Source organism: Rhincodon typus, chromosome 17 (genome assembly GCF_021869965.1).
Source record: "Rhincodon typus isolate 14 chromosome 17, sRhiTyp1.1, whole genome shotgun sequence".
NCBI lineage: Eukaryota > Metazoa > Chordata > Chondrichthyes > Orectolobiformes > Rhincodontidae > Rhincodon > Rhincodon typus.
This window is the reverse complement of record NC_063348.1, coordinates 38565054-38589517: the sequence shown is the minus strand read 5'-3', so window position 1 is coordinate 38589517 and position 24464 is coordinate 38565054. Positions and strand designations below refer to the sequence as shown.

Sequence of the window (24464 nt, the reverse complement as noted above, 5' to 3'; positions counted from 1 at the left end):
CGGGCCTAGACCCTTCTTCTGATGAAGGGTCTAGGCCCGAAACGTCAGCCTTCCTGCTCCTCTGACACTGCTTGGCCTGCTGTGTTCATCCAGCTCTGCACCTTGTTATCTCAGATTCTCCAGCATCTGCAGTTCCTGCTATCTCTGAAACAGAATGAGTGGGGGTGGCTTTGGGCGTAAGTGAGAGTTTCATGTGGATTAAAACATGTTTTGTTACAGTAAACAAGTGTACGTAGCATCTTTTAATGTAGTCTAACTTCCCAATATGTCAGTGTTAATGACAGAATCTGGCATCGAGCCACGCATGGAGATATTTGAATAGGTGACCAAAGGATTGGTCAAATAAATAGATTTTGAGGAGCATCTTATAAAAGGAGCATCTTATAAAAGGAGAAAGGTAGAGATGTTTAGGGAGCGAATTCCAAATGTTGGGCTTAACGTAGCTGAAAGCACAACTGCCGGTGATAAAGTGATGAAAAGCCAAGACACCTAAGAGACCAGCAAAGGAGAATCATATAACAAAACCTCACTTTACAACTCCAGCCAGAGTCTTTGCCCATCTAACTTATCATTTTGTGCAAAATAATGTTAATTCAACAAAGCACCCTTAACAGAGTTATTCTTAATGTTGGAAACTCCAGTTGAAATGTGAACATCACTGCTCAGTTCTGGATTTTTGCTTCACTGTGTAACACATCTTAAAGTGAAGAATGTGGGGAATGATAGATAGATGGCATTGATCATGGAAAAAGAAGGAAGTATCACTGAAGAAGATGGTGAATGTGAGCAGAACAGAAAGATGTGCCAAGGCAAACAGGACGAATAACACTTACGCTGAACCCACATGTGTTGGTAATGCTTGAAAAGCCACTAAATGACCCCAATGGGGCATTACTTGTATAAAATCGCTTGCCCAATTGCTGTGTCTGCCCTGTTGACCCTCCAGTGTCTTGTACATTTCAATGAGGTCACTTTTCATGCTCACAAATTCCAGAGACTAGAGCAATTGATCGTCAGTTGGAATATGTGCTTGTTTACACTCTAATATGGCTGTGTTTACTGTCAACAATTAGGAAAATTAGACATTTCCATACTAGCCAATTAAATGAAGAGGCTAATATTTGTGTTACATGAAATATTGGGTATAAAACGAGCTGTTCTCAATCAGTAGAATTAAAGTCTCTACCCTGCAGTGGCACATGACTTCAGAATCTCCATCAGCGTGATGTATTTTGCAATCACTGAAATATTACTGAATAATGCATTTTTAATATAAACACTGGAAAGAAAAACACACTCCATGTAATTACAAAAGAAAATACTTTTCATTCATTGGCAGTGACTTGTAGCACTACTGTTTAATGGCCTTCATATTTCCCATTAACCTACATTTCCCTTATTCCAATGCTTAGATACTTGTAAGTCATCATAGTGCTGAATCAAATGGCACCGAATTTTTTTTCTGTCAAATCGTCGGTAATGTTTTAATAGTTTAAAGAAATAGCTTGGATTTCTGTAGTGCCTTTCAAAAATGCTGTTGGTCCAAAATTGCTTTCTAATCAATGAAGCACTTTACTTGAAGTTGTAAACATGCTTTTCTCTCATTGGTTGTGCCACTTTCCGCACAGCAAGGCCTCTAAGGCAACAATGATCCATAACTTATTCATTTTTACTGATGCTATTGAAGAATAAATATTGGCAGCACATCTGGGAGAACTTGCCTGTTCTACCTGTAGTGCAAGCAGACTTTTATCTGTGCAGGCTTGAGAGTAATGCCTCACCTGCAAGATAGCCTTAAAGGGACAGGGGTTCATCTGACTAATTCCCACAAGCAGTGATTGCATTCAATGAGTAGATAATACTCTGAAGTTTAGAGGAATGGGAGCTTAAGCTTATTGGTATATGCATATATGCTATAAAACATTCTGAGGGTTTAACAGGGAAAATGCTGAGTAGCTGTTTCTCCTGACTGGAGAACCCAAAACATAGGGCCATAGTCACAAGGTAAGGGATTGGTCATCATGAAAAAGACAAGGACAGAATTCTTCCATTGGATGATTGTGAATCTTTGGAATTCTCTAGCTCAAGAGTTGTAAATGTTCAGTCACTTATTATATTCAAAGCAGGGATTGATAGATTTTTGGACTGTTAGATGAATCGGGGAGCTATGGATCCCCGTGGAGATGAAGCACAATTTTAGCCATGATCTTATTGAATGTGAGAGCCATTTGAGGGGCTGGCTGATCTACTCCTAGCCAGAACCATCCACGTCCCATGACTGAAAAACAAAATCAGGTGCTGCTTTGAATTATGGCTCAGCAACAGACTTTGAAATCAAACATTGTTTGAGCGCGTGTTATTAATCACTATAACCTACATCCGTCACCTCAATGACCTATTTAAGAATGCTCAAGAACCATCAGTCACATGTTCATAAAGCAACCGGGGTTTGTCCAGAGGGGCTAAAGTAATTAGTGAGTTGTGGCATTGATCAGCAGTAAATGATTTAAGATTCACTAATCCATTCTACATTTGCCTGATATTGATTCAGAAAGAGTAACTCAGTGGGCCGTTATTGACAAATTCTGCCTTAAAGCGACAGTAGCCAATTATAATGACATATGCAGTAATGTGTTGTTGATTTAAAAAACTGCCCAGATGTAAGCGAGTGAATGATTCATGTGAGTCAATATCTTTGTCTATCTCAATCCAGTTTTAACAGAAGCATTAGTTTATTTAGAATAAATTTGTGAACAGCAGTGTTAAAATGGGAAAGAGTAGAATTTCACAATGTTTTATTTTTAATATTTCATTTTTGCCCACTGCGATGGCCGATTTAGTTGATGAGAACTTTCACTCCTATGCTGTTAATCTTGTAATAAAAATCCCTGAAAAAGTTTCTCATTGTTGAATGAGGTGCAACAGGATTTTAATGTTATATATATTTCATAATTACTGCGAAACACCATCATTTGTCTTGTCTGACAGTCTATGATGTCACAAAGTCTCTTACTATCCATCTCTCTGTTTACTAGGTTTCTGACCATCTGCAACCGTTGAAATAGTGCCCTGTGTATCCAAGTCAAGATCATTCATATATATGAAAAAGTTAGTCCTGTTACAAACCCTCAGGGAACACCACTGTACACTTCCCTCTAGTTTGAGAACCATCCATTCATCACAGCTCTGCGTTTTGTGGTGCATAATAAATTTTGCCTCCACATTACCAGTGTCCCATTAAGTCAATGGATTTTAATCTTGTTTACCAGTTATCATGTGGTACTTTATCAAACACCCTTTGAACGTTTGTACACGCAGTATAAATAAGACTACCTTATGTACATTGCTTTTATGACTTCACCAAGGAACTCTGTCATGATTTGTCTGTAACAAATCAATGCTGATAACTATGTATTAACCTATAAATTCCTAAAAACGTTTTCATTTTGCCAGTAATTATCTCCCCATACCCAGTGTTTGGCGAAATGTCTAAGTTTATTCTTCCACCTCTTTAAACAGTGTGATATTGAGAATTCTCCACTCTCGTGGCACCAAGTCTAAGTAGGATTGGAAAGATTGTCACCAGAGCCTTGGCAATTTCTAGCCTTACTTCCCTTTGTAACTGAGGGTGTAGTCTATTTAAAACAGGTAAACTTGAAGGTTGCCAACCATTTGAGTACCTGTGCTCCTGTTTTCATCTTATCCAGGGTCATGACACCATCCGCCATTATTACAGTATTGGTGGCATTCCCTTCTCTGGTGAAGATGGGTGCAAAGCACTGAGTTGGTACCCCAGCCATGGTCTCAAAGAAGATGTCCTTTTTTTGATTGCTGGCCCACCTCACCCTTTATTTGGCTGACCTTGGCGATTTATATATGATAGAAGACCTTTTGGATTCCCTTCACTGATCTAATCCAGTTCTCTCTCTTTGCCTCTTTTACCGTGTTCTTAGATCTTGTCTGCCTTTTCCAGGAGAAAGGTTTCTTTGCATGGTGACATTCCAAGTGATGATAGCCAATGGAAATCCCCTGGAGATTTAAACTTGCCTGGTATATGCAGCCTTCTTCAATTATATACAGAGGGAAGCCATATGGGTAGTGGCTCACAGCTCTGTCTGCTCTCCTAGGATTTGACATTTCCTGTATAGCAACTGTTGAAGTGGCAGTGCAGGAAGAAATTTTACACCCCTCACACTTTATATTCAGCTTGATTCTTGGCTGTATTCTGAACTTTGTTATGCAACTCGGTTTCCTATATCATGTTCCATATTTTGAACACTCACCGAATGAAGAGGCATCTCCAGAATTTTTAATTGGATTTGTTAGTGATGACCTTATATTTATGAAGCCGTAGTTCATATGGTTTATGTACCTTTGTGAATTTTCTCACCATCCATAACAATTTTTGTAATCTCCTTCATCTTGGTTTCTGGCAAAAGACATCAGGCTATATGTGAGGAACTAATATGTCTGTTATTTGATTACACCAGAGATTTTCCTATTGTATCCTTTCTGATTGTTATCAGGGTATGTGTTCTGATGCATGGGAATAAATCACCAACTTCAAGCAAGGCAACAAGATAAGATAATAAGATAGGAGAACATGAGGTATCATTTCTATAAGTTGGAACGTTGCTGGCAACCAATTTGAAAGGGAGACACTGTTCAGCTTTGCTGAGTGTATTAACAAACATTATTGGACACTCTTGATATCATAGAATATTTAGCCTTCAGTCAACATCACTAAAACGGATTACTTGGTCATTGATTACATTGCTGTTTGTGGAACTTGTGTACAGCTTGGCTGTTGTGTTGGCTTTACGACAACAACTACATTTCAAAAATGTAAATATAAAGTATTTTGGAATGTCCAGAAGCCTCCTTTGTTGCTATTCTTCTTTCTTTCTGCAAGTGGTTGCTCACAGTTGCTCAAAGTGAGTTCTTCTGAGATTTTTAACAAAGGGTCTTATTTGAACAGTATCAGTAGGGCTTCATACTGCAAGTTCCTGTTGCTAAGAATTGCGTGATGTTCCTGATTTTGAGTGCAAAATGCAAACAGCAATTTCATTCTCCAACGATGAACTCCCTCCTCTCTATAAGCTTGATAATAACTTCACTCAGAAATCTATATATATAAAAGTTAACAAAAGTTTAAAGGTTTGTATTACCCTGAATGCTCGTCATCATTTTTAGAGATCTGTGATGGTTTTGAAGTATGAGACTTAGGAGGCTTTGAGACTGATTTTCCATTCAAACATTCTTCTGTCAGGCCAGGATCAATACTTATTTTCCTTGGATGTTTATGTTCCCGTTGAGAAACCCTTATTCAGGAACCAAAGGCTCCTCAGAAAAGTGCATAGCTTTTGAGTATCCATAACGGGTATGTAGGAACGTGGTCTTAATGTTACTGTGTAGATAACCAGAGGCAGAACACTCTAGAAAAAAACATTTAGATCTCTTGTGGTCACTGTTAGAATTTAACTTTTTTCACAACAATGGAATATAAGATAGTGATGGCGACCATGAAGCTATCACTAAAAGTGGTCTGTTTCATTCACTAATAATCTGAAGGGAAAGAAATCTACTTTCATTGCCAGTTCTGACCTACATATTGACACCGACATACTCCGCGTGCCACTTGAGTTTTACCTGAAAGGGACCAAAAAGCCGCTTCATTGTCCGCATTCCTTGCAGTGGTTCAGCAAGGTGCCTGCCACCACCTCTTCAAGGATGCTTTGTGATAGGCAACAAATGTTGTCTTCACCAGCGATGCTTAAATCCAAATTAATTAATTTAAAGAAAAAAAGTTGTATAGAGCCTGGAGGTGCCATGATGGAATTAGAAGAGATAGAATGGGCTGTTTAACTTCAATAAGTTCTTCCCAGTTAGTAGGTATTTGAGGCTGGCAAAATAAATTTTGTTGACTCTTGTTAAGGTTGGTGAATTTTAGAAAAATTCATACATACAGTTATCTTAAAGCTTCATGAAAATACATAAGGTTCCCACAACTACATTGAAAACAACTTGGAAGAGGGAAAGAGGGATTTGCATTGTACCCTTCATAAAAGATGAAAATTTTGGAAAAATGCATAAATTGTTCCAAAACTTTTGCCAATTGGTCTATGAACATAAATAGAAGCAGGAGTTGGTAGAATGGCCCATTAAGACTGCTCTGCCCTTTAGTATTATCCTGGCTGAATCTGACCTTAATCCCACTTTCCTCCCATTCTTCCTACCTCTTGATTTCTTTAGAGTCCCTCATTACAGAAGTCCAATTTCCTAAGAGAAGATTATTCTCCAGTTTTTAGTATTAAATCTGTTGTTTTTTGTTGTTTTAAATGGATTTTGTTGTCTAGCCAGTCCAAGGGTTTGACTATGCCAAACAGCACATTGGTCAACAGGGAGGAGAAGACGAAGTGACCATTACTCAAGAGACTGTAGTCTTACCACTGCCTGGCCGAGATGCACTCATACCTCAAGAAAGAGAAAGCTCCCAGGATGGAGTTAACATCAAATCACTAAAAACCATCGATATCCGAAGAAGGTAAGCATTTTAATTAGTGCAAGATGCTGCAAAACAGTTTATTGGCCAAAGGAATGTATCAGGTCACATTATGACAATGTAAATTTATTGAGATATCAAGCTTTTGTAATCAGATATGCATTGACTTAGTTGGTCAGAAACTTACTGATAGCAAGTGTGAACACAGTTGCCTTTACAGAACACATGCATGGTCAGCTTTTGCACAGTCAAAATCTGGTGCCTTTCATTTTCTGTTGAACATGTGTGAGAATGTATTCAATGTAGCAATGGAAATTTCAGACACCAATGGCAGACTATTTTTAAATTTGTGGAAGTGGGACTGAGAGAGGAATCCAAATGGTCATTGTTGGGTCAACTGTCCACAGACTAGGATCCACAAATGATCTCACTGGAGATGGGTGATGCAGTGGAAATAGTTACCCAACCAGTAGAGGTGGCCACCTTATTTGTGGCAATCAGCTGGCCGGTTGGGGCTTCATCTGGGATTTGATGGACAGACGAGGGGGCCCCATGCCACAGGTGAAACCTGGCAGGAAAGTGGAGTTAATCTTAGATAGCTTCGGTCCAATGAAGTCTCCTATGTCAATGATCATCCTGTAACAACAATACCCCCCAGTCCCCAAACAACAACGGCCTAGCAGTTATGGGTGTAAAACAATTAAAGCCTCCCTCTGTTTTTTGGAAGAGATTCCATGTTGTGCCTTCCTCCCGTTTTTCTCTTCAGTAGTTCCTGCCTGCCCAATCTGTCAGAGTTTTGTGCATTTTGTTTTATTGCAAACCTAATTGGCAAGTAATTGGGAAAATATAAAGTTTTGGGCATAGTGATTATAGGCTAGTAATCTAGATGCCTAAACCGATGATGTCGAGACATTAGTTCAGATCTTACCATGGTAATTGGAAGTTTGAATTAATTTAGGAGTGAACTATGTAGCCCCTTGTGCACACTCCTTATTCATTGTGATTAAGACTGGTAATCTGCCTAGTGTCTCATAATTCCTAGAGTGACCAAAAATGTGTTCATCTCAACCTTAAATATATTCAGTGTTGAAGCATCTACAACTCTCTGGGATAGAGAAACAAGTCTCAGGAATGGCGACCATGAAACTATATAAGAATCCCTCTGGTTCACTAATATCCTATAAGGCTGTCTTTGCCTACTCTGGCCTACTTTGACTCTAGATACACCTCATATGGTTTTCTCCAAACTGCTTTCTCAAACAGGTGTAGTAAGCCATTCAGTCGTAGTCAAGATCAAAGCTCCCACCACCTTCTCAAGGATAATTTGGAATGGATAGTAAATACTGGTCGAGCAACAGTGCCTGCAGCTCACAAATGAGTACATGATAGCTGATCCTGTCAATTTGCAATGCGTGGATTAGGTTACTTTTGTAGCAGTCTGTCTGTCAGTTCCCCACGCCTTCTACCACCCTCACCCCACCCCTGCTCGACACACACCACTTTAGATTGTACATTGGTTGTCAGGATATAATCTCTGTGCAGTGAAATTCTGCTGAGTAGAGAGATCAGAAAGTGTCAGCATTTAATTATTGTCAAAGGAATACACAGAGGGTTGGAGAAATATATTTAGCTGTGTCTTTCAAAACGGCATTGGATAAAGCTTTGAGGGAGAAAATATTGCTGAAATACAGGGAAGAATGAGGAAGTTAGGGTCAATAGATGTGAAACTGGAAACGCACAGCAGGTCAGACAGCAACCGAGGAGCAGGAAGTTAATGTTTCGGGCTGAAACCCTTCATCCGGACTGAAGAGTGGGAGGGGAACACAGAAGTAAATAGAGGGAGGGGGGTGTGGCTGGGAAAAGGGTACGTAGGATGGTAATAGGTGGATGCAGGTAGGGGGTTATTGTGCTTGCTCCGTGGGAAGGGTGGAACAGATAGGTGAGTAGGAAGATGGACAGGTTAGATCAGGGAGGGAGAGGGCAGGACATGGGATAAGGCTGGGGGTGGAGGGATTTTTGAAGCTGGTGAAGTCACTATTTTAGCTACTGGGCTGTAAGCTCCCAATGCGAAATATCAGGTGTTGTTCCTCCAGTTTACATTTGGTCCCATTCTGACAGTGGAGGGTGCCAAGGATGAACATATCAAGGGAGTGGAAAGGGGAATTAAAATGGATGGCAACTGGAAGGTCGGGTTGGTTGATGCGTACAGAGCACAGATGCTCCGCGAACCAGTCCCTGCATCTGCATTTGGTCTCCCTGATATAGAGGACACCACATCGGGAGCAACAGATGCAGTAGCTTAGGTTGGATGAAGAGCAGGTGAGTCTCTGCCAGATCTGGAAGGATTGTTTGGGGCCTTGGAGGTGAGAGGGGAGGTGTAGAAGCAGGTGTTGCACCTCTTGTGGTTGCAGGGAAAGGTGCTGTTTGCGATGTAGAAATTGGTGGGGAGTTTAGAGCTGATGAGGGTGTCGCGGAATGAACGGCCCCTGCGGAAAGCAGACAGGGATGAGGAGTGAAATATCTTTTTGGTGGTGGGGTCTGATTGCAGGTGGCGGAAATGACAGAGGACGATGCGTTGGATTCGGAGGTTGGTGGGGTGGTTCATAAGAACTAAGAGAACTCTATCCTTATCGTTGTTGGGGAGGAGGGAGTTTGAAGGCAGAAATGCAGGAAATGGAGGAAATGCGATTGAGGGCATCTAATTATAAGAAGGGGGAAACTCCGGTCCCCAAAGTAGGAGGAGATCTGGGATATCGTGGAGTAAAACCAGTCATCCTGGGAGCAGATGCGGAGGAATTGAGAGTATGGGATAGCATTTTTGCAGGAGGGTTGGTGAGAGGAGGTGAGGTCGAGTTAGTTGTGGGAGTCAGTAGGTTTGAAATGGATGTCAGTGGTGAGATGGACAAGGAGAGATCCAAGGAGGCGAGGGAGGTGTCAGAAATGGTCCAGGTGAATGTGAGGGTGCGGTGGAAGGTATTGGCGAAGTTGATGAACTGCTTGAGTTCCTCATGGGAGCACGAAGCAGCACCGATACAGTCATCAGTGTAGCGGAGAAAGAGGTGGGGGATGGTGCCAGTGTAATGGTTGAAGAGGGACTGTTCCACAAATCCTACAAAGAGGCAGGCATAGGTCAGGCCCATGCGGGTGCCCTTGGCCAACCCTTTGGTTTGTAGGAAGTAGCAGGAATCAAAGAAAAATTTGTTGAGGGTGAAGACTATTCTGCGAAGCAAATGAGAGTGTCAGTGGGGGGAACTCGTTGGGCCTACAGGAGACGAAGAAGCAGAGGGCTTTTAGGCCCTCCGTGTGGAGGAATGCAAGTGTAAAGTGTATGTCCATGGTGGAGATGAGGTGTTGGGGGGCCATGGAGAGCATGGGTTGTGTCACAAATGTAGGTAGGGAGCTCCTGGACCAAAGGTGAAAGAATGGAGTCGAGGTAGGAGAAGATGAGGTCAGTGGGGCAGGAGCAGGCAGAGACAATAGGTCAGCAAGGGCAGTCTGGTTTATGGATTTTGGGAAGGAGATAGAAATGGGCAGTGCGGGGTTGGGGAACTTTCAGGTTGGAGGCTGTGGACAGGAGATCTCCCAGAGTGATGAGGTTGTTGATGGTCTGAGAGATGATGGCTTGGTGATGGGGTTCTGATCAAGGGGACGGTAGGAGGAGGTTTCAGAGAATTGGCATCTGGCCGCAGTGATGTAGATGTCAGTTAGCCATACTACCAGTGCGTCCCCCTTATCAGCGGGTTTAATAGTGAGGTTGGGGTTGGAGCAGAGGGCTGCACATTCCAATGGTGAGAGGTTGGAATAAGTGAGAGAGGTGGAGAGATCCAAGTGATTGATGTCACGGCAGCAGTTTGAGATAAAGGAGTCGAGGGAGGGTAGGAGGCCGGGAGTGGGTGTGCAGGAGGATGGAGTTTGCTGGAGGTGGGAGAAGGGGTTGTTAAGAGGGTGGGTTAGATTCCTGTTCAAAGAAATAGGCATGGAGGCAGAAGCAATGGGAAAACAGCTCTTTGCTGAGGACTGACCGTTCAGCCTCAGTGAGGGGGAGGTCAGTTGGGGGGGATGGTGAATACCCAGTAGGGTTTGGGGCTGGGGCTGAGTGTAGAGCTGGGGTCAGGAGCGGGGATGGAAACTTCATCCACAATGGGGGTGTGTGCTGGAGTGGTCACATGGGCGGAAGCGGAAGTTACCCGGCCCTCAATGATGTTGCCAGTCACATGATCTTTGATGCCATTGGAAGTGGATGTCACATGGTTTTCAGTGTCAGCGGAATCAACAGTCATCTGGTCTTCAACATCAATGTCCCCCCCCCAACCCTAACATCTCCCTGGCGACATGTCCATCCTTGGCCTCCTCCACTGGAGGAACAACACCTGATGTTTCCCTTTGGGAGCTTACAGCCCAGTGGCCTCGATATTGACTTGACCAGCTTCAAAATCCCTCCACCCCCAACCTTGTTCCATGTCCAGCCCTCCCCCTCCTCCTCGCCTCCCTGACCTGACCTAACCTGTCCATTTTCCTACTCACCTATCTGCTCCACCCTTCCCACTGACCAATCACAATAACCCCCTACCTGTATCCACCTATCACCACCCCACCTACCCTTCCCCTGGCCCCCCCCCCTCTCTCTCTTTACTTCTGGACACCCCTCCCCCTTCCCATTCTGACAAAGGGTTTCGGCCCAAAATGTTGACTTTCCCGCTCCTTGGATGTTGTCTGACCTGCTGTACTTTCTAGCTTCACACCTATTGACTCTGGCTTCTGGCTTCTACAGTCCTTATTGTCTCCAAGTCACTGAGGAACGTAGGGATGGGGTATGGGACTCATTGATTTGTTCTTTGAAGGAGTTAGCACAGACGTGATGACCAAATGGTCACCTCCTGTTGAGTAGTAGTCTATGATTCTGTAATAATGATTCCTGCAGCTACATATAGGAGCTTGCAGTGCCCACTCCTGAAATAATTATGTCCCTTGTGAGACCTTTTCAGCTCACAGCTCTGTGTTTTGGGTAGAGGCTGATACATTTTGCAGTGCTGACTGCTTCTGTTTGATCATGAATTCTAGCGCATTGCAGAGCCATGAGTGTATCACACAAAAACTGTATTTTTCAACCTCAGGCAGTTGTTGGCTATTTTTCTGTCCATATGTGCTGCTGCAACATCGTCTGTGTAAAATCTTCTTGTCTGTTCGCCAACTGACCCCCCCATACTTTCCAATCAGTTTGTTTCGGTGTCTCAGCTGTGACAATGCTCTATATTAACAACACGTGCGTGACATATTAACTCTGTATGTTCATAGTTATTCCTTTAGTTTCCTTCTAAATAAGGATGAAAGAAGGATGGGCAAGGTCACGTTGGGTTATCAAGCTGATCCTGTACCAATGTAGTACAACTTTTGCAAACTATTAACCCTCTCCCAGGCCCCTTGTACTCCATTATGTTTTCTATGCAGTCGTACTAGCTCCCAGAGAGAAGCAGAGTCCAGTTTTGAAAGCAATTTAATCAAGGAACTGGGGAAAATTCCACTTGAGTTTCAAGAGACTGTGGAGATGCTGGCTCTCTAAGCTTCTCTTTGGTGGTCTCACCCCAAGGGGCTACCAAAGCTGTCAGCACAGTTTTGTTGTGCTCTAGTATGAGAATCTCGCGGAATGTGAATAAACTCGGAATGAGATAAAGCACAATGGCATCCCAAACTTTGCACAAAAGGTTGGGATGGAGCAACATAACTCAGCTGTGGCTCTGTGGGTAACCCTTTTGCCTCTAAACCTGAAGATTATGGACGCAAGTCCGAATTCAGGAATTGAGCTCGAAAATCAAGACCGGCAATCTGGTGCTCTATCAAGAGAGTGCTGACTGTTGGCTTTCAGATGCGATGTAGAAAATAGGCCTGATTTCAGGCATACCGCTTCCCTCCCTTCTCCCCAATGGGCATAAAGGATGGCATGGGGCTATTTTTGAAAAGAGCAGGAACACTGCTTCAGGTGACCTGCACAATACCTTATGTCTGCACCTGTTCTGCAACAAATTGTTATCCAGTTATTATCCCTTTGCTGTTTGTGGCAGCTTGTTGTATACAAATTGATCACCATATTTCCTACATTGCAACAGTGACTGCAATTAATTATCTGTAAAGCATTTTGGGATGTCAGCAGTCATGAAAAACACTGTAATTATGTAAATTCTTGTGTAGATTTGTGATTTTCCAGAAAGATTCTCAGGCTTTTGACAGTAATGACCTTTGACCTTCAATAAGGGGAAATGCCAGTCAGTCTTCGGAATTCATTCTGCTCCCAAAAGAAAGTTTGCAGTGATTCTGCACTCACTGTACATGGTGTTCTTGGATACAAGTTCCCAGCATTACTCTGTGAAATGAAGCAGTCCCTCACATCTCACCTAGCCCTGTGTTTCTGAAACCTGTACCTACAAGCTTTGATCCTTTTCAACTGAGAGAACACAATTAATCCGTCCATTTGTATTTAGTCTTGACCTTCCACTGGTTCATAGCTTCTTCAAATGTCGTACCCAATAAGCCACATGCAAATACAAGTTCCACTGTACATTCCTTCAATCTCGTCAGTACCTTCTGCCTGAGAATCTCACTGGTCTGTGTCAGAATGTAAACACCAACATCCAGAAATCAGGATCAACAGCCAAAGCCTGCAAACACAATGCATTGATTTCTAATTAAAGTCTGATGCTGTGAAACCATCCTTTCTACACTTGAGATACTGCATCTGGGTTAGAGATTCCTTCACTAGTTCCTTGGAGCTGTAGTGATTGTAACAAGGTCAGCCAGATGGACCTCACAGAATTAGAGTTCCCTGACTGGGGTTGTTAATCTGATCTAAACAGGGAGCCCTGGCTGACAAATGAGAACAGGAGACATCCTGTTCACCCTGAGAGTTGGCTCTGAGGCAGCTGGATCAGTGTCAAGGACTCTCCATGTGTAAATAAAGGTTGAAATTGAGACTGGATGCCAGCTTCTGTGGAGTTATTTCATTGGTGATGAGGGAAAAGCACGTTCGTGAAGAAATTCACTTGCAATAGTTGTCTTTGAGTTGGGGCATCATGCTGGCAAGCCATTTAAGTTGCTACCAGCATGTGGACTTGAGACAGCAAGAGAATCCCACTAGGCCTGAGTTGAGTAAGAGAACATGTAGGCTGGTATCCAGGAGAGTACACACCCTGGAAAGTCCATCTTGTTTGGAGCAGTTAAATTGCTTAGCAACATTCAAATCTGAACCAATCAAAATAAATGTCTGGTTAAATGGTCACCCGGTTCTAATGGAGGTTGATACCGGCACAGTCATTTCAGTGATCACAGAACCAGTCCTTAACAAAATTTATTCTGGACTCCAACCCTTAAGTTTGCATAAAACCTCAGTCAAGCGGAGAACCTATACTGGAGAACCTCTGTAGATTAAGGGTGCAACTTCGGTCCAGTCTCTTATGAGAAGTAGCTGGTTCAGTTATCAGTGATTTTTGGTAAAAGGCTCGGGTCCAAGCTTGATGGGGTGAAAATGGTCGAGGAAGATTCACCTAGATTGGCTCAACATCTTTTGATTATACAATGGCTGTCTTAGTGAAGTCCTAATTAAATACCCAGAAGATTTTCAGGAAGGTCTAGGGACAATCAAAGGAGCCAACGCAACCTTGTTTGTTGACCAAGAGGCAATTCCACGATTGTGCAAGGCCCACGCCATGCTGTTTCCCTTACGGACAAAAGTAGAGGCAGAAATCAAAAGGCTGGAAAATGAAGGAACCATCAAATCAGTCCAGTTTGCGGAATGGGCAGCACCGGTCATACCAATTGTAAAGCCTAACAGGTCGGTTCGCTTTTGTGGGGATTTGAAACAAACAGTAAACCACTTTTCGCAGCTGGATAAATACCCAGTCCCTCACATAGAGGATTTATATGCAAAGCTGGCAAGGGGACTGTCCTTCACAAAGCTGGACATGAGCCATGCAGTTGCGGTTAGATGAGGATTCCCAGAAGTATGCTAGAGTTAATACCTTTAAGGGTTTGTGCCAATATTTGAGACTGGGTATTGTTGGCATGTGCAATTTTTCAGTGGACAATAGTGAACATTTTACGAGATCTACACCAGGTTGCCATTTATCTAGATGATGTACTAATAACCGGGAAGACAAACAAGGAGCACTTAGAGTACTTGGACATAGTCCTTAGACATTTCTCCCAGGTGGGGGTATGCCTTAGAAGGGAAAAAAATGTATGTTCCAGGCAGCCCAAGTGACCTGAAAGCAAAAAATGCTGGCAATCACAACCGGTCAGGCAGCATCCATAGAGAGAAAGCAAGCTAACGTTTCAAGTCTAGATGACTCTTTATTAGTTTGCTTTCTCTCCATAGATGCTGCCAACCCATTGTGATCTCCAGCATTGTTGTTTTCAGTACAGATTCCAGCATCTGCACTAATCTACTCCTACCCCAAGAGACCTACTTTGGGCTATAGTGTCGACACAACCAGATCACACCCATTGGAAGATAGTGAGGGTGATCAAAGTGCCCTGGCTCCCATATCTGTACCAGAGCTGAGGTCTTTACTTGGGCTGGTGAATTATTACGAAAAGTTCATACATAACCTGGCCTCCATCCTGGCATCTTTGCATCAACTCTTTAAAGCGTCAGCCTTGGAAATGGTCGCGTAGCCAAGCCATTGCCTTCAAGGAAGTGAAGAAACAACTATCATCCTGTAAAGTGTTGGCACTCTATAATCTGAAGTGAGATCTGATATTGACATGCCATGCCTCTCTGTATGGCATTGGGGTAGTGTTAGCTCACAGGAGGTCCAATGGAGAGGAATGCCCAATGACGTACACATTCAGGACTCTGGCAAATGCAAAGCATAAATACACCCAGATAGAGAAGGCAGGTTTGGCGGACATATTTGAGACAGGTAGTTCCACCAATACCTTTACAGACATAAATTTGTCATCATAATGGACCACAAACCTTTGCTAGGTCTACTTGATGAGGACAAGGCAGTGCTGCCCATAGCTTCAGGCCAAATTCAGCAATGGGTTCTAATACTAAGTGCGTATAATTATGAGTTGGAACACCATCTGAGGGGCCAGGTACCAAATGCAGATGCATTGAGCCATAATGCCCTGGTAGAAACACCACTGGAAGAGCCCGTAATCATTTAAAATTTTATGGACACACTTCCAATCACAGCTGACCATATCAGACTTCGGATGCAGCAAGATCCCGCCCTGGTAAAACTGAAACAGCTGGTGGCGATGGGGGAAACCAAAGGGCTGTTACAACCAGAGTTGAAACCCTTTTGGACCTGAAGAGACCAGATCACAGCAGAGGTTGGCATATTATTATGGTGAGCAAGAGTGATTGTCCCAAGCCAAATACTGCTTGAACCCCACCAGGGTCATCCAGGGGTTTCCAAAATGAAGATCTTGGTGATTTGTTATGTCTGCTGGCCAGGATTGAATGCAAACAAAGCTGTGTTGGTGAGGTGAGGCAATGCCCAGAGTGCCAACAAAGACAAAAATTACTGCCAGCAGTTCCCCTACATTCGTGGGAATGGCCAGGTAAACCCTGGACTCAGTTACACGTCGGCTATGCAGGTCCTTTCATGGGCTCAACGTTCTTAGTCATTGTGGATGGCCATTCAAAATGGCTGGACATGCATAGAGTTTATTCGACAAACATCGGAACGACGATAGAAAGACTGTGTGCATCTTTTGCAATACACGGACTCCCAGAAGTCAAGATAATGTGGCCTCGTTTATCAGCAGATATTGCAAATATTGTATATTTCCTAAAATCGAATGGTAGTCAACCTATAAGGACAGCTCCATACCATTCATCATCCAGTGTTTCAGGAACAATTCACCCAAGATCATTCAAGCCTGCAAGAAGTATCATAGAATTTTAAGCAGTTGGTTTAAGTTAGATGCGCTAATATGTGACCCTGCCTATACAACTGGCCGTATCTTCAGATCCATTGAGAGTTCCTGTTCACAGAGAGATTCTGTTAATTCCACCTTCTCTCTAGCTGTGTATGCAGTATACAATATGCTGATATTTGGAGGTGCAAATGAGCCTTTCCCAATTGCCCCATCTGATCATCCTAAGGTTGAGAGGCCATCAAATGAAATAATGCCTTCAGCACTCTTGACTTTGTATCCCATGAGAATGAGAAGCTCAGTGAGATGCACCATTTAATAATCAGTTGCTACGCCGAGGGAAGCCATTGCAAAGGCCTGCACAGGGTTGTTGTGATGCTCTGATTGGCAGTGGTGAGGGTGTTCAGGAGTCACGCTTTGAGGGCCAGTACTTGGAGAAGCAGGAGCAAGTCAGCTCATGTCAGAGTTCCCTGTGTTGATTCATGGACTGTAAATGGAGGAGTGTGTGCAGTAGGTGAGTTTGGCCATGTCGCAGGGCTTGGAGTGTATGAGAGGATTGTAACCCTCATGTACATCATATCCAGTAGAAATGTGTGCAGGAGCAGTGCACATGCCTTATCCAGAACTAATGGTGCTTCAGGTAGTTTAGACCAGTTAGTTCAACACCCAAGCACTAATATACATGGATAACACCAATTGAGTTTCAATTGCTGAGGTCACCCAAAGGTGGCTGGAGGGGATTGCCAGCTGCTCTCCAATGGCAGCTTCCCTCAGTGCAGCAGAAGCATCTTCCAAGTCCTGTGGATGTTCCTGAAGTAGCTGAGTGAGCCACATAGCTCTTGTGGCACCCTCCTGTTTCTGGTCTTCCTCTGGCCATCTCTGGCAGAGGGCCTGCTGACAAGGCCTGTCTCTGCTAGTGATGTTGGGGGAGCAGTCAGAGCAAACGGCCAAGTTGGGATCCCCCAAGATAAGAATGACTTATCACAGCCGAATAGCTTGCGCCTCTGCCTTTGGGTTCTTATGGTCTTTCAAGACAACAAGGGAAGAACAGTACAGTACAATCCAAGGTGGGCACCGTGTTGGTCACATTACTAAGTGATCACTGCAGTATTATGGAAGTGTTTCCTGTTATTAGTAAGCTCTAGGTAATCTCATTCTTCATTATGATATGCCTGAGTTACCAAACCCCAGGCTCCCACATGATTGGATGAATCAGTGAAACTCATTTTCAGCTGGGTGAAGGACTGCTCAATGGAGGTAGTTGCTGAGCTCTTGTAATGCTTTTGTGATTCCGTGGCACTTGCAGAGGGGTGAGGGGCCATCTTCTTTGCCTACAAAAATCCATCCACAGACCTGGGGATATGGGTTGGAAGAGCTACGGAAGGGTTGACATTCAAAGAATGAGAAGTCATGTCGGCTTCCAGTTAATGGTTCTTCCTGTTGTTACAAACCAGCGCCATATTCAGGGAGTGAATCAGAATAATAAAAATCGTTACAGTGCAGAAGCTGTCTCTTCACCAGCTCTCCCAATGAGCTTAATGATGAAGTGCCCATAGCTCTGAATATTACTTAAATTTAAGTAATCATCCCGTGCTCTTTGAATATCCCAATTGAACCTCCTGTTCCACACATGCAGATAGGGCATTGAGAAACCTCAGCAACTTGCTATGTTATAAAGTTTTTCTCACCTTCCATTTGCTTCTTTTGAAAATTACTTTAAATCTGTGCTCTTTCTCATTCTTGATCCTTTTTCGAGTGGGAACTATTTCTCTCAATATACTCTGTACAGACCCTTCATGATCTTGGTAATGTCCATCAAATCTACTTTAAACCTTCTCTTCTCTAAGATAAACACCCTGAATTTCTTCAATGTGTTTACATAACTGAAGTTTCTAATTGTTGTCATCATTCTTGCCAACCTCTTAACACACTCTCTCCATCCTTCTTAAAGAATAGTGCCCAGAACTGTACACGACATCAGCTGAGGTAAAACTAGTGATGGATGCAGGTACAATTACAACATATAGAAGGCATTTAGACAAGTACATGAGTAAGAAATGTTTAGGGGGATATGGGCCAAGCGCAGGCAAGTGGGACTATTTTAGTTTGGGAACGTGGTCAGCACGGATTGGTTTGATTGAAGGGTCTGTTTCTGTGCTGTATGATTCTAGGACTCTAATGTTTTATAATGTTTCAGCATAACCTCCCTGCTCTTGTACTATATGGTAGGCCACAGTTTTACTGAAGAACCTCTCAGTTCTGTCAGAGGGTGGCCTGATTACAACATAAGTACAGTCAATAATTCCCAGGACTTGAAGAAATTCAATGATTGCAGCAAGAATCAAGTAATCTCTAAGCATGATTTACACCCACCACACAAGCAAGCAACATTATGGCATGTAATCCATTTCCGTGATAGGACTGGCAGCAAGATAGTCATTTTCATGAGAGGCTGCAGAAAAGGTTTACAAGGGTGTTATCAGGGTTGGAGGGTTTGACTTACAGGGTGAGGCTGAATAGGCTGGAGCTATTTTCCCTGGAGCATCAGAGGCTGAGGGGTGACCTTTATAGAGGTCTATAAAATCATGAGGGGCATGGATAGGGTGAATAGCTGAGGTATTTTTCCCAGTGCAGGTGAGTCCAAAACTAGAGGGCATAGATTTAAGGTGTGAGGGATAAGATTTAAAAGGGGCCTAAGGGACAGCTTCTTCATGCAATGGAATGAGCTGCCAGAGGAAGTGGTGGAGACTGGTACAATTACATCATTTAAAAGCTATCTGGATGGGTACATGAATAGGAAGGGTTTAGAGAGATATGGGTCAAATGCTGATTAGTTTAGGATATCTGGTTGGCATGGACGAGTTGGATTGAAGGGTCTCTTTCTGTGCTGTACAACTTGGACTCGAGTGGCAGTGATGCAACTTGCTTAGCAAATTTGAGGTTCCATTGTGTGATTCTGTATCTGTTTCTCATCTGCGGTTGCAATGCAGTCCAAAGATAAATAATGGTAAATGCCATTAACCTCACCATGATTTTGACGGCATGGCCTGACTCAATAATCCGCTGTCTTGATATCATTACCAGAGAGGCTGATGTTTATTTTGGATTATTTTTCCCCAGTGGATAAAAGGCATTTTAAAAGCACATTTTTTTGAAACACCAAAAACGCATCTCCTTAAACCAGCAGCAGCTGTGAATGTTTTATTCCATTGCCGGTCAGACAGTTTTCTCCCATTCCCACAGTTTCTGCCAAGATTCTTGGAATGAAGGCTGCTGTAAAACACATGATCATCAAGAATGCTTCAACAATTTAAGTCATTGAAGTGATGGGCAATAAGTTGCAGTGATTTGGTATGCACTACAGCACCTTTAAACAACCTGCCTTCGAACATAAGAACATAAGAACTAGGAGCAGGAGTAGGCCATCTGGCCCCTAGAGCCTGCTTTGCCATTCAATAAGATCATGGCAGATCTTCTTATGGACTCAGCTCCACTTACCCGCCCGCTCGTTAATTCCTTTACTATCTTTGCCTTAAAAACATTCAATGAGGTAGCCTCTATTGCTTCACCGGCCAGGGAATTGTTTTGGGAGAAAAAGTTCCTCCTCAACTCAGTCCTAAATCTGCTCCCCTTTATTTTGAGGCAACGCATCCTAGTTCTAGTTTTAAAGTAAGGTACAGGCACCACTGGGATATGAACCCAGGATCGCCTGCTTACCCAGCAGTGTCTACGTGGCCTCTGAACCCATTCCAAGAGTCAGCTGGCCTGACTGCAGGCCATCCCCCACTCCAACCGCCATGCAATAAAATCCCGTCTTTGTGGCTGCTTTATCCTGAAGTGGGAAATGTCCTAACTTCTGCTATTTGCCTTGGTGAGGTTAACGGAGGCCATTAGATAAAGACATAAGGGAGAGAGGAACCTGTGGAGTGTAAACACTTCCGTGGACATATTGGGCTGAATGGCCTATTAGTGTACAGTAAATGTGCAGTAAATAGTTGAGAAATGCATCTGGGTGGTTGCATAATCAAAGAAGTTCATCCATTATCAAAATCGAAGTTGTCATATGAAAGCAATTCCAGTGTTTTATGGGGGAAATTATCATACCATTACAACTCAAAACTAAATGGGAAACCATGGTTGGTTAAACATTTTTAAATGTATTTTCATTATGTCCTGCACAGGATGCCTTGCTTTTATTGCCATGGCTGTTGAACAGGTTGGTAATAAAAGATAAAATCTTTAGAGTCACAGCTTGCATTTCTACTAATTAATCAATGTGCAAAAACCAGATGACACTCCATAGCTACAGAAGGAATGTAGTACGGTTGCTCAAAGTACGAAGTAAGAAGAAGAAAAAGTTGCTCGGCATTTTCCTAATCAACCCATTAACTTCTCCATCATCAAAGCCACCTATTTCCTTCTCCTTGTCTTCACCTGTCTCTGTCCCTGCTTGAGTTTGTTTTAAAATTCCTTCACAGGATGTGGGCATCGCTGGTGAGACCAGCATTCATTGCCCATCTGCAATCGCCTGAGGGCAGTTAAGAGTCAACCACATTTGCTGTGGGTCTTGAGTCACATGTAGGCCAGACCAGGTAAGGATGGCAGTTGCCTTCCCTGAAGGACATTAGTGAACCAGATGGGTTTTTCCAATAATCAACAATGATTTCATGGTCATTGTTAGATTCTTAATTCCAGACTGTTAAAATTGAATTCAGATTCCACCATCTGCAATGGTGGGATTTGAACCCAGGTGCCCAGAACATTACCAGGATCTCTAGATTAATAGTCTAACGATGATACCACTAGGCCATTGCCTCCCCTAAATCTGCTGCTGAAACCACACACCTTTCTCGCATCTAGGCTTGACTAATCCAATGCATCCTGACCAAACATTGATCTTCCACCCTCCATAAACATGCGCCAAGTCTCATTCATTTATCATCCAATTGCTCATTGAACTACATTGACTCTTGGTCCAGAAACACTACAATTTTAACATTTTTGTGTGGGGCAATTCTCCTGGATTTATTTCCTATCCTCAGTTTTCCTTTTGAGGGTACAGGTTCACAGTCTGAAATAGTTTTCTCCTTAAACCTTCAGATACAGAGCAATGGTTAACCTATCCTGGACTTTCTTTTATGTTAAACCTCCTTCCTCTATCTCCCTTCAATTCCAAAGAAGAGACATATTGAACTTGACATGTAGTTCTGCTCCTCTCTACACAGATCCTGCCCGACCTGATGGGTTATCCCATAATTTTCCAATTTTATCTTAAAATTTTCAACTTTGTTTTGAAATCCCTCCATGACATAGCACTTCAGTTATCTGAAATCTTCTCCAGCCTCACAACCTCTGAGAACCTATTTTTATTGAATTCTACCCTTTTGTGATTTTCCAATGTTCATAGTTCTTTTATTAGGACCCTAGCTTTCAGCTGCCTAAACACTAAAAATCTAAATCTTTGCATCCCTCTACCTCTTTGTCCTTTTATCAGACACTACTTAACCTAGTTCCTTATCAAACCTTTGGTTTTATGTCTTGACAAAATGTTTTATTTGATAATCACTCCTGTTCAGTGCTTTGGATCATTTTAATATGGTAAAGGTGTTATATAAATGCAAAACATTGCTATTGTAATGAAACCTAACTAGATTTATGTACCTTGTACTTTTTACAACAAATAGAAGATGAAGTGACAGTTGAAATTCCACAGAGATTGATGAGAAATAGTAAACATCTTACCTCATGTTAAAATCCCGGTCATATCTTCTCATTTCCTTCCGTTCCATTTTGCTTGAATACTTTTTTAGATGTTGCAGCTAAGTGCAGGGTGGAATTTCCTCCTGTTTCTGTAGGAAATCAACATCGTGTGGTTAAGCAATGCTGTTGTTTGGAGCACCCAAATCATGGGCAAAATCTGATCAGAGTAGAAAGCACTTGAATTTAAATCAAACAGTAGCTCAATACAAAATGAAGTCATTTAGCCCTTTTAATTCTTTGCTGGTTCCTTTGAAAAGCAGTCTAGTTTCCTGCTCTTTTCCCATCTTGCTGCAATTTCTTCTCCCTCAACTTTCCATTCAATTCCCTTTTCAAGGCTGCTATAGAGCCTGTCTAATTTTCCAAATTAAGAACACGTATATTTATTTCCATAGTAACACTGCTAAAGGTATGTTGACCTATTTTTAAATATTTGAATCTGCAGCATAAAAAGTGGCATAGCCAAAAATAACAGAGAAAATATTTAATGATACCAACACCAAATATCTTTTTCATCATGTTGCAACATATATGATTCCAATCGGTTTCTCACAGATATTTTAAACTTGTCTGTTGCCCAATATATGTCCAGGACAGCAAATGATATTGGAAGGTTTCAAATTTGATTTGCTTGTTTATGAGTCAGTACCATTAATGTGACTTTTTTTTAACCCTCTGCAGCAACACTTTGTAATTCTCAAACATTCAGATGTTGTTCGTGTCTAGATTCTGCATTTTCATCCTGTGTTAGATTGTTCTCAAGTAAGGGAAGCAAGCATTTAATCCATGTAATGAAATATAAACGTTTTTAAACCAATCTAAAAGAAATTCTTACACTGTAATTGGTTAACTGTGAAATATTCTTCTCTATATAGAGCCTTTAGCATCATAAAATAATCTAAAGGTACCTTTTTAGAAAATTTTTCAGACAAATTTTGAGAATGGGCAAGATGAGGAAATAAAGAACAGATTATCAAATGCTTGCTCAAAGTGTACGGTTTTAAGGAGTGACTTGAAAGAGGGGAGGTAGAGACACAGAGAGGTTTGAAGAGGGAATTTCAGGGTCTAGATAACTGAAGGCATAGCCACCAATGGTGAAGTGATTTAAAATCAGGAATATGTAAGAGGCCTATATTAGAGGGGTGCAGATATCTCGGAAGTCTGGAGGAGATTACAAAGAGGCATGGGGCCATGGAGGGGGATTTGAAAACAAGTGTGAAATTTTTAAAACAAGTCATTGCTGGACTGGGAATCAATTACGGTCTGCATGTCGAGGGATGATTGTTGTATAAATGAGGATGAGGGAGCAGATAATGGGGAGGATAATACCTTGTGGTATTGGACTGTTAATCCAGAGACCCCGATAATATTCTGGGGAGCTGAATTCAAATCCCACCATAGCAGATTGTGAAATTTGAATCCAATAAATATCTGGAATTAAGAACCTACTGAAGACCATAAAACCATTGTGGATTGTTGGAATAACACGTCTGGTTCATTAATGCCCTTTAGGGAGGGAAACTGCCATCCTTACCTGGTCTGGCCTACGTGTTACTCCAGACCCACAGCAACATGGTTGACTCTTAATTGTCCTTGAGCCAATTAGGGATGGGCAATAAGTGCTGGACTAGCTAGTGACACCCTCATCCCGTGAATGAATGAAAAAAAAGGATATCAGGATGATTTTGTCTAAGTGATTGTATTTGTTTGCAGTTTTTGACTTCCTTGCTGTAAGAGAGATATACAACGATGATGAAGGAGAGACAAGCATTGGCATGTTAAACAGAGTAAGAAACATGTAGGGATTTCAGTTACACAACAGGATGATGTGAATCCTCACTATTTGTACCACATTTGAAAGCTGATTTTAGCTGAACAATTAATTCTTAGACTTCATAAATCTTTAGAAATTGAAGGGCAGGTTGATAAAGCTCTGGGAAGGAAGGTTTCATAAATTGTGCATGACGATTTTGGATTTTGCCTGCGTTGCCAATTCTGAATTTATTTCTTAAACATGTAGAATTTCATAAATGTTGAGATCAGCATATTTTTTACACAATGATATGTCAGCAGTCTTAAACCTGTTTGGTTGCTACAATGGTTTGAAGCATTAATTCAGTTTGATAAAAGCATTGGTCATCTGTAGGTGGCATTTGTGAAACCAGATTGTAAATATTTAGTCATACCAAGGTGTAGAGCTGGATGAACACAGCAGGCCAAGCAGCATCAGAGGAGCAGGAAGGCAGACGTTTCGGGCCTAGACCCTTCTTCAGAAATGGAGGTTTAGGCCCGAAACGTCAGCCTTCCTGCTCCTCTGATGTTGCTT

General features: G+C 42.3%; 1 protein-coding gene across 1 annotated transcript in view; it reads left to right on the top strand.

Moving 5' to 3' along the window:
• kiaa1549lb (KIAA1549-like b) overlaps positions 1–24464 on the top strand; it is a 236516-nt gene that overhangs the window by 145839 nt on the left and 66213 nt on the right. Inside the window, 1 exon segment of the mRNA XM_048607385.1 lies at positions 6357–6544. Coding sequence (XP_048463342.1) covers positions 6357–6544 — 188 coding nt within the window.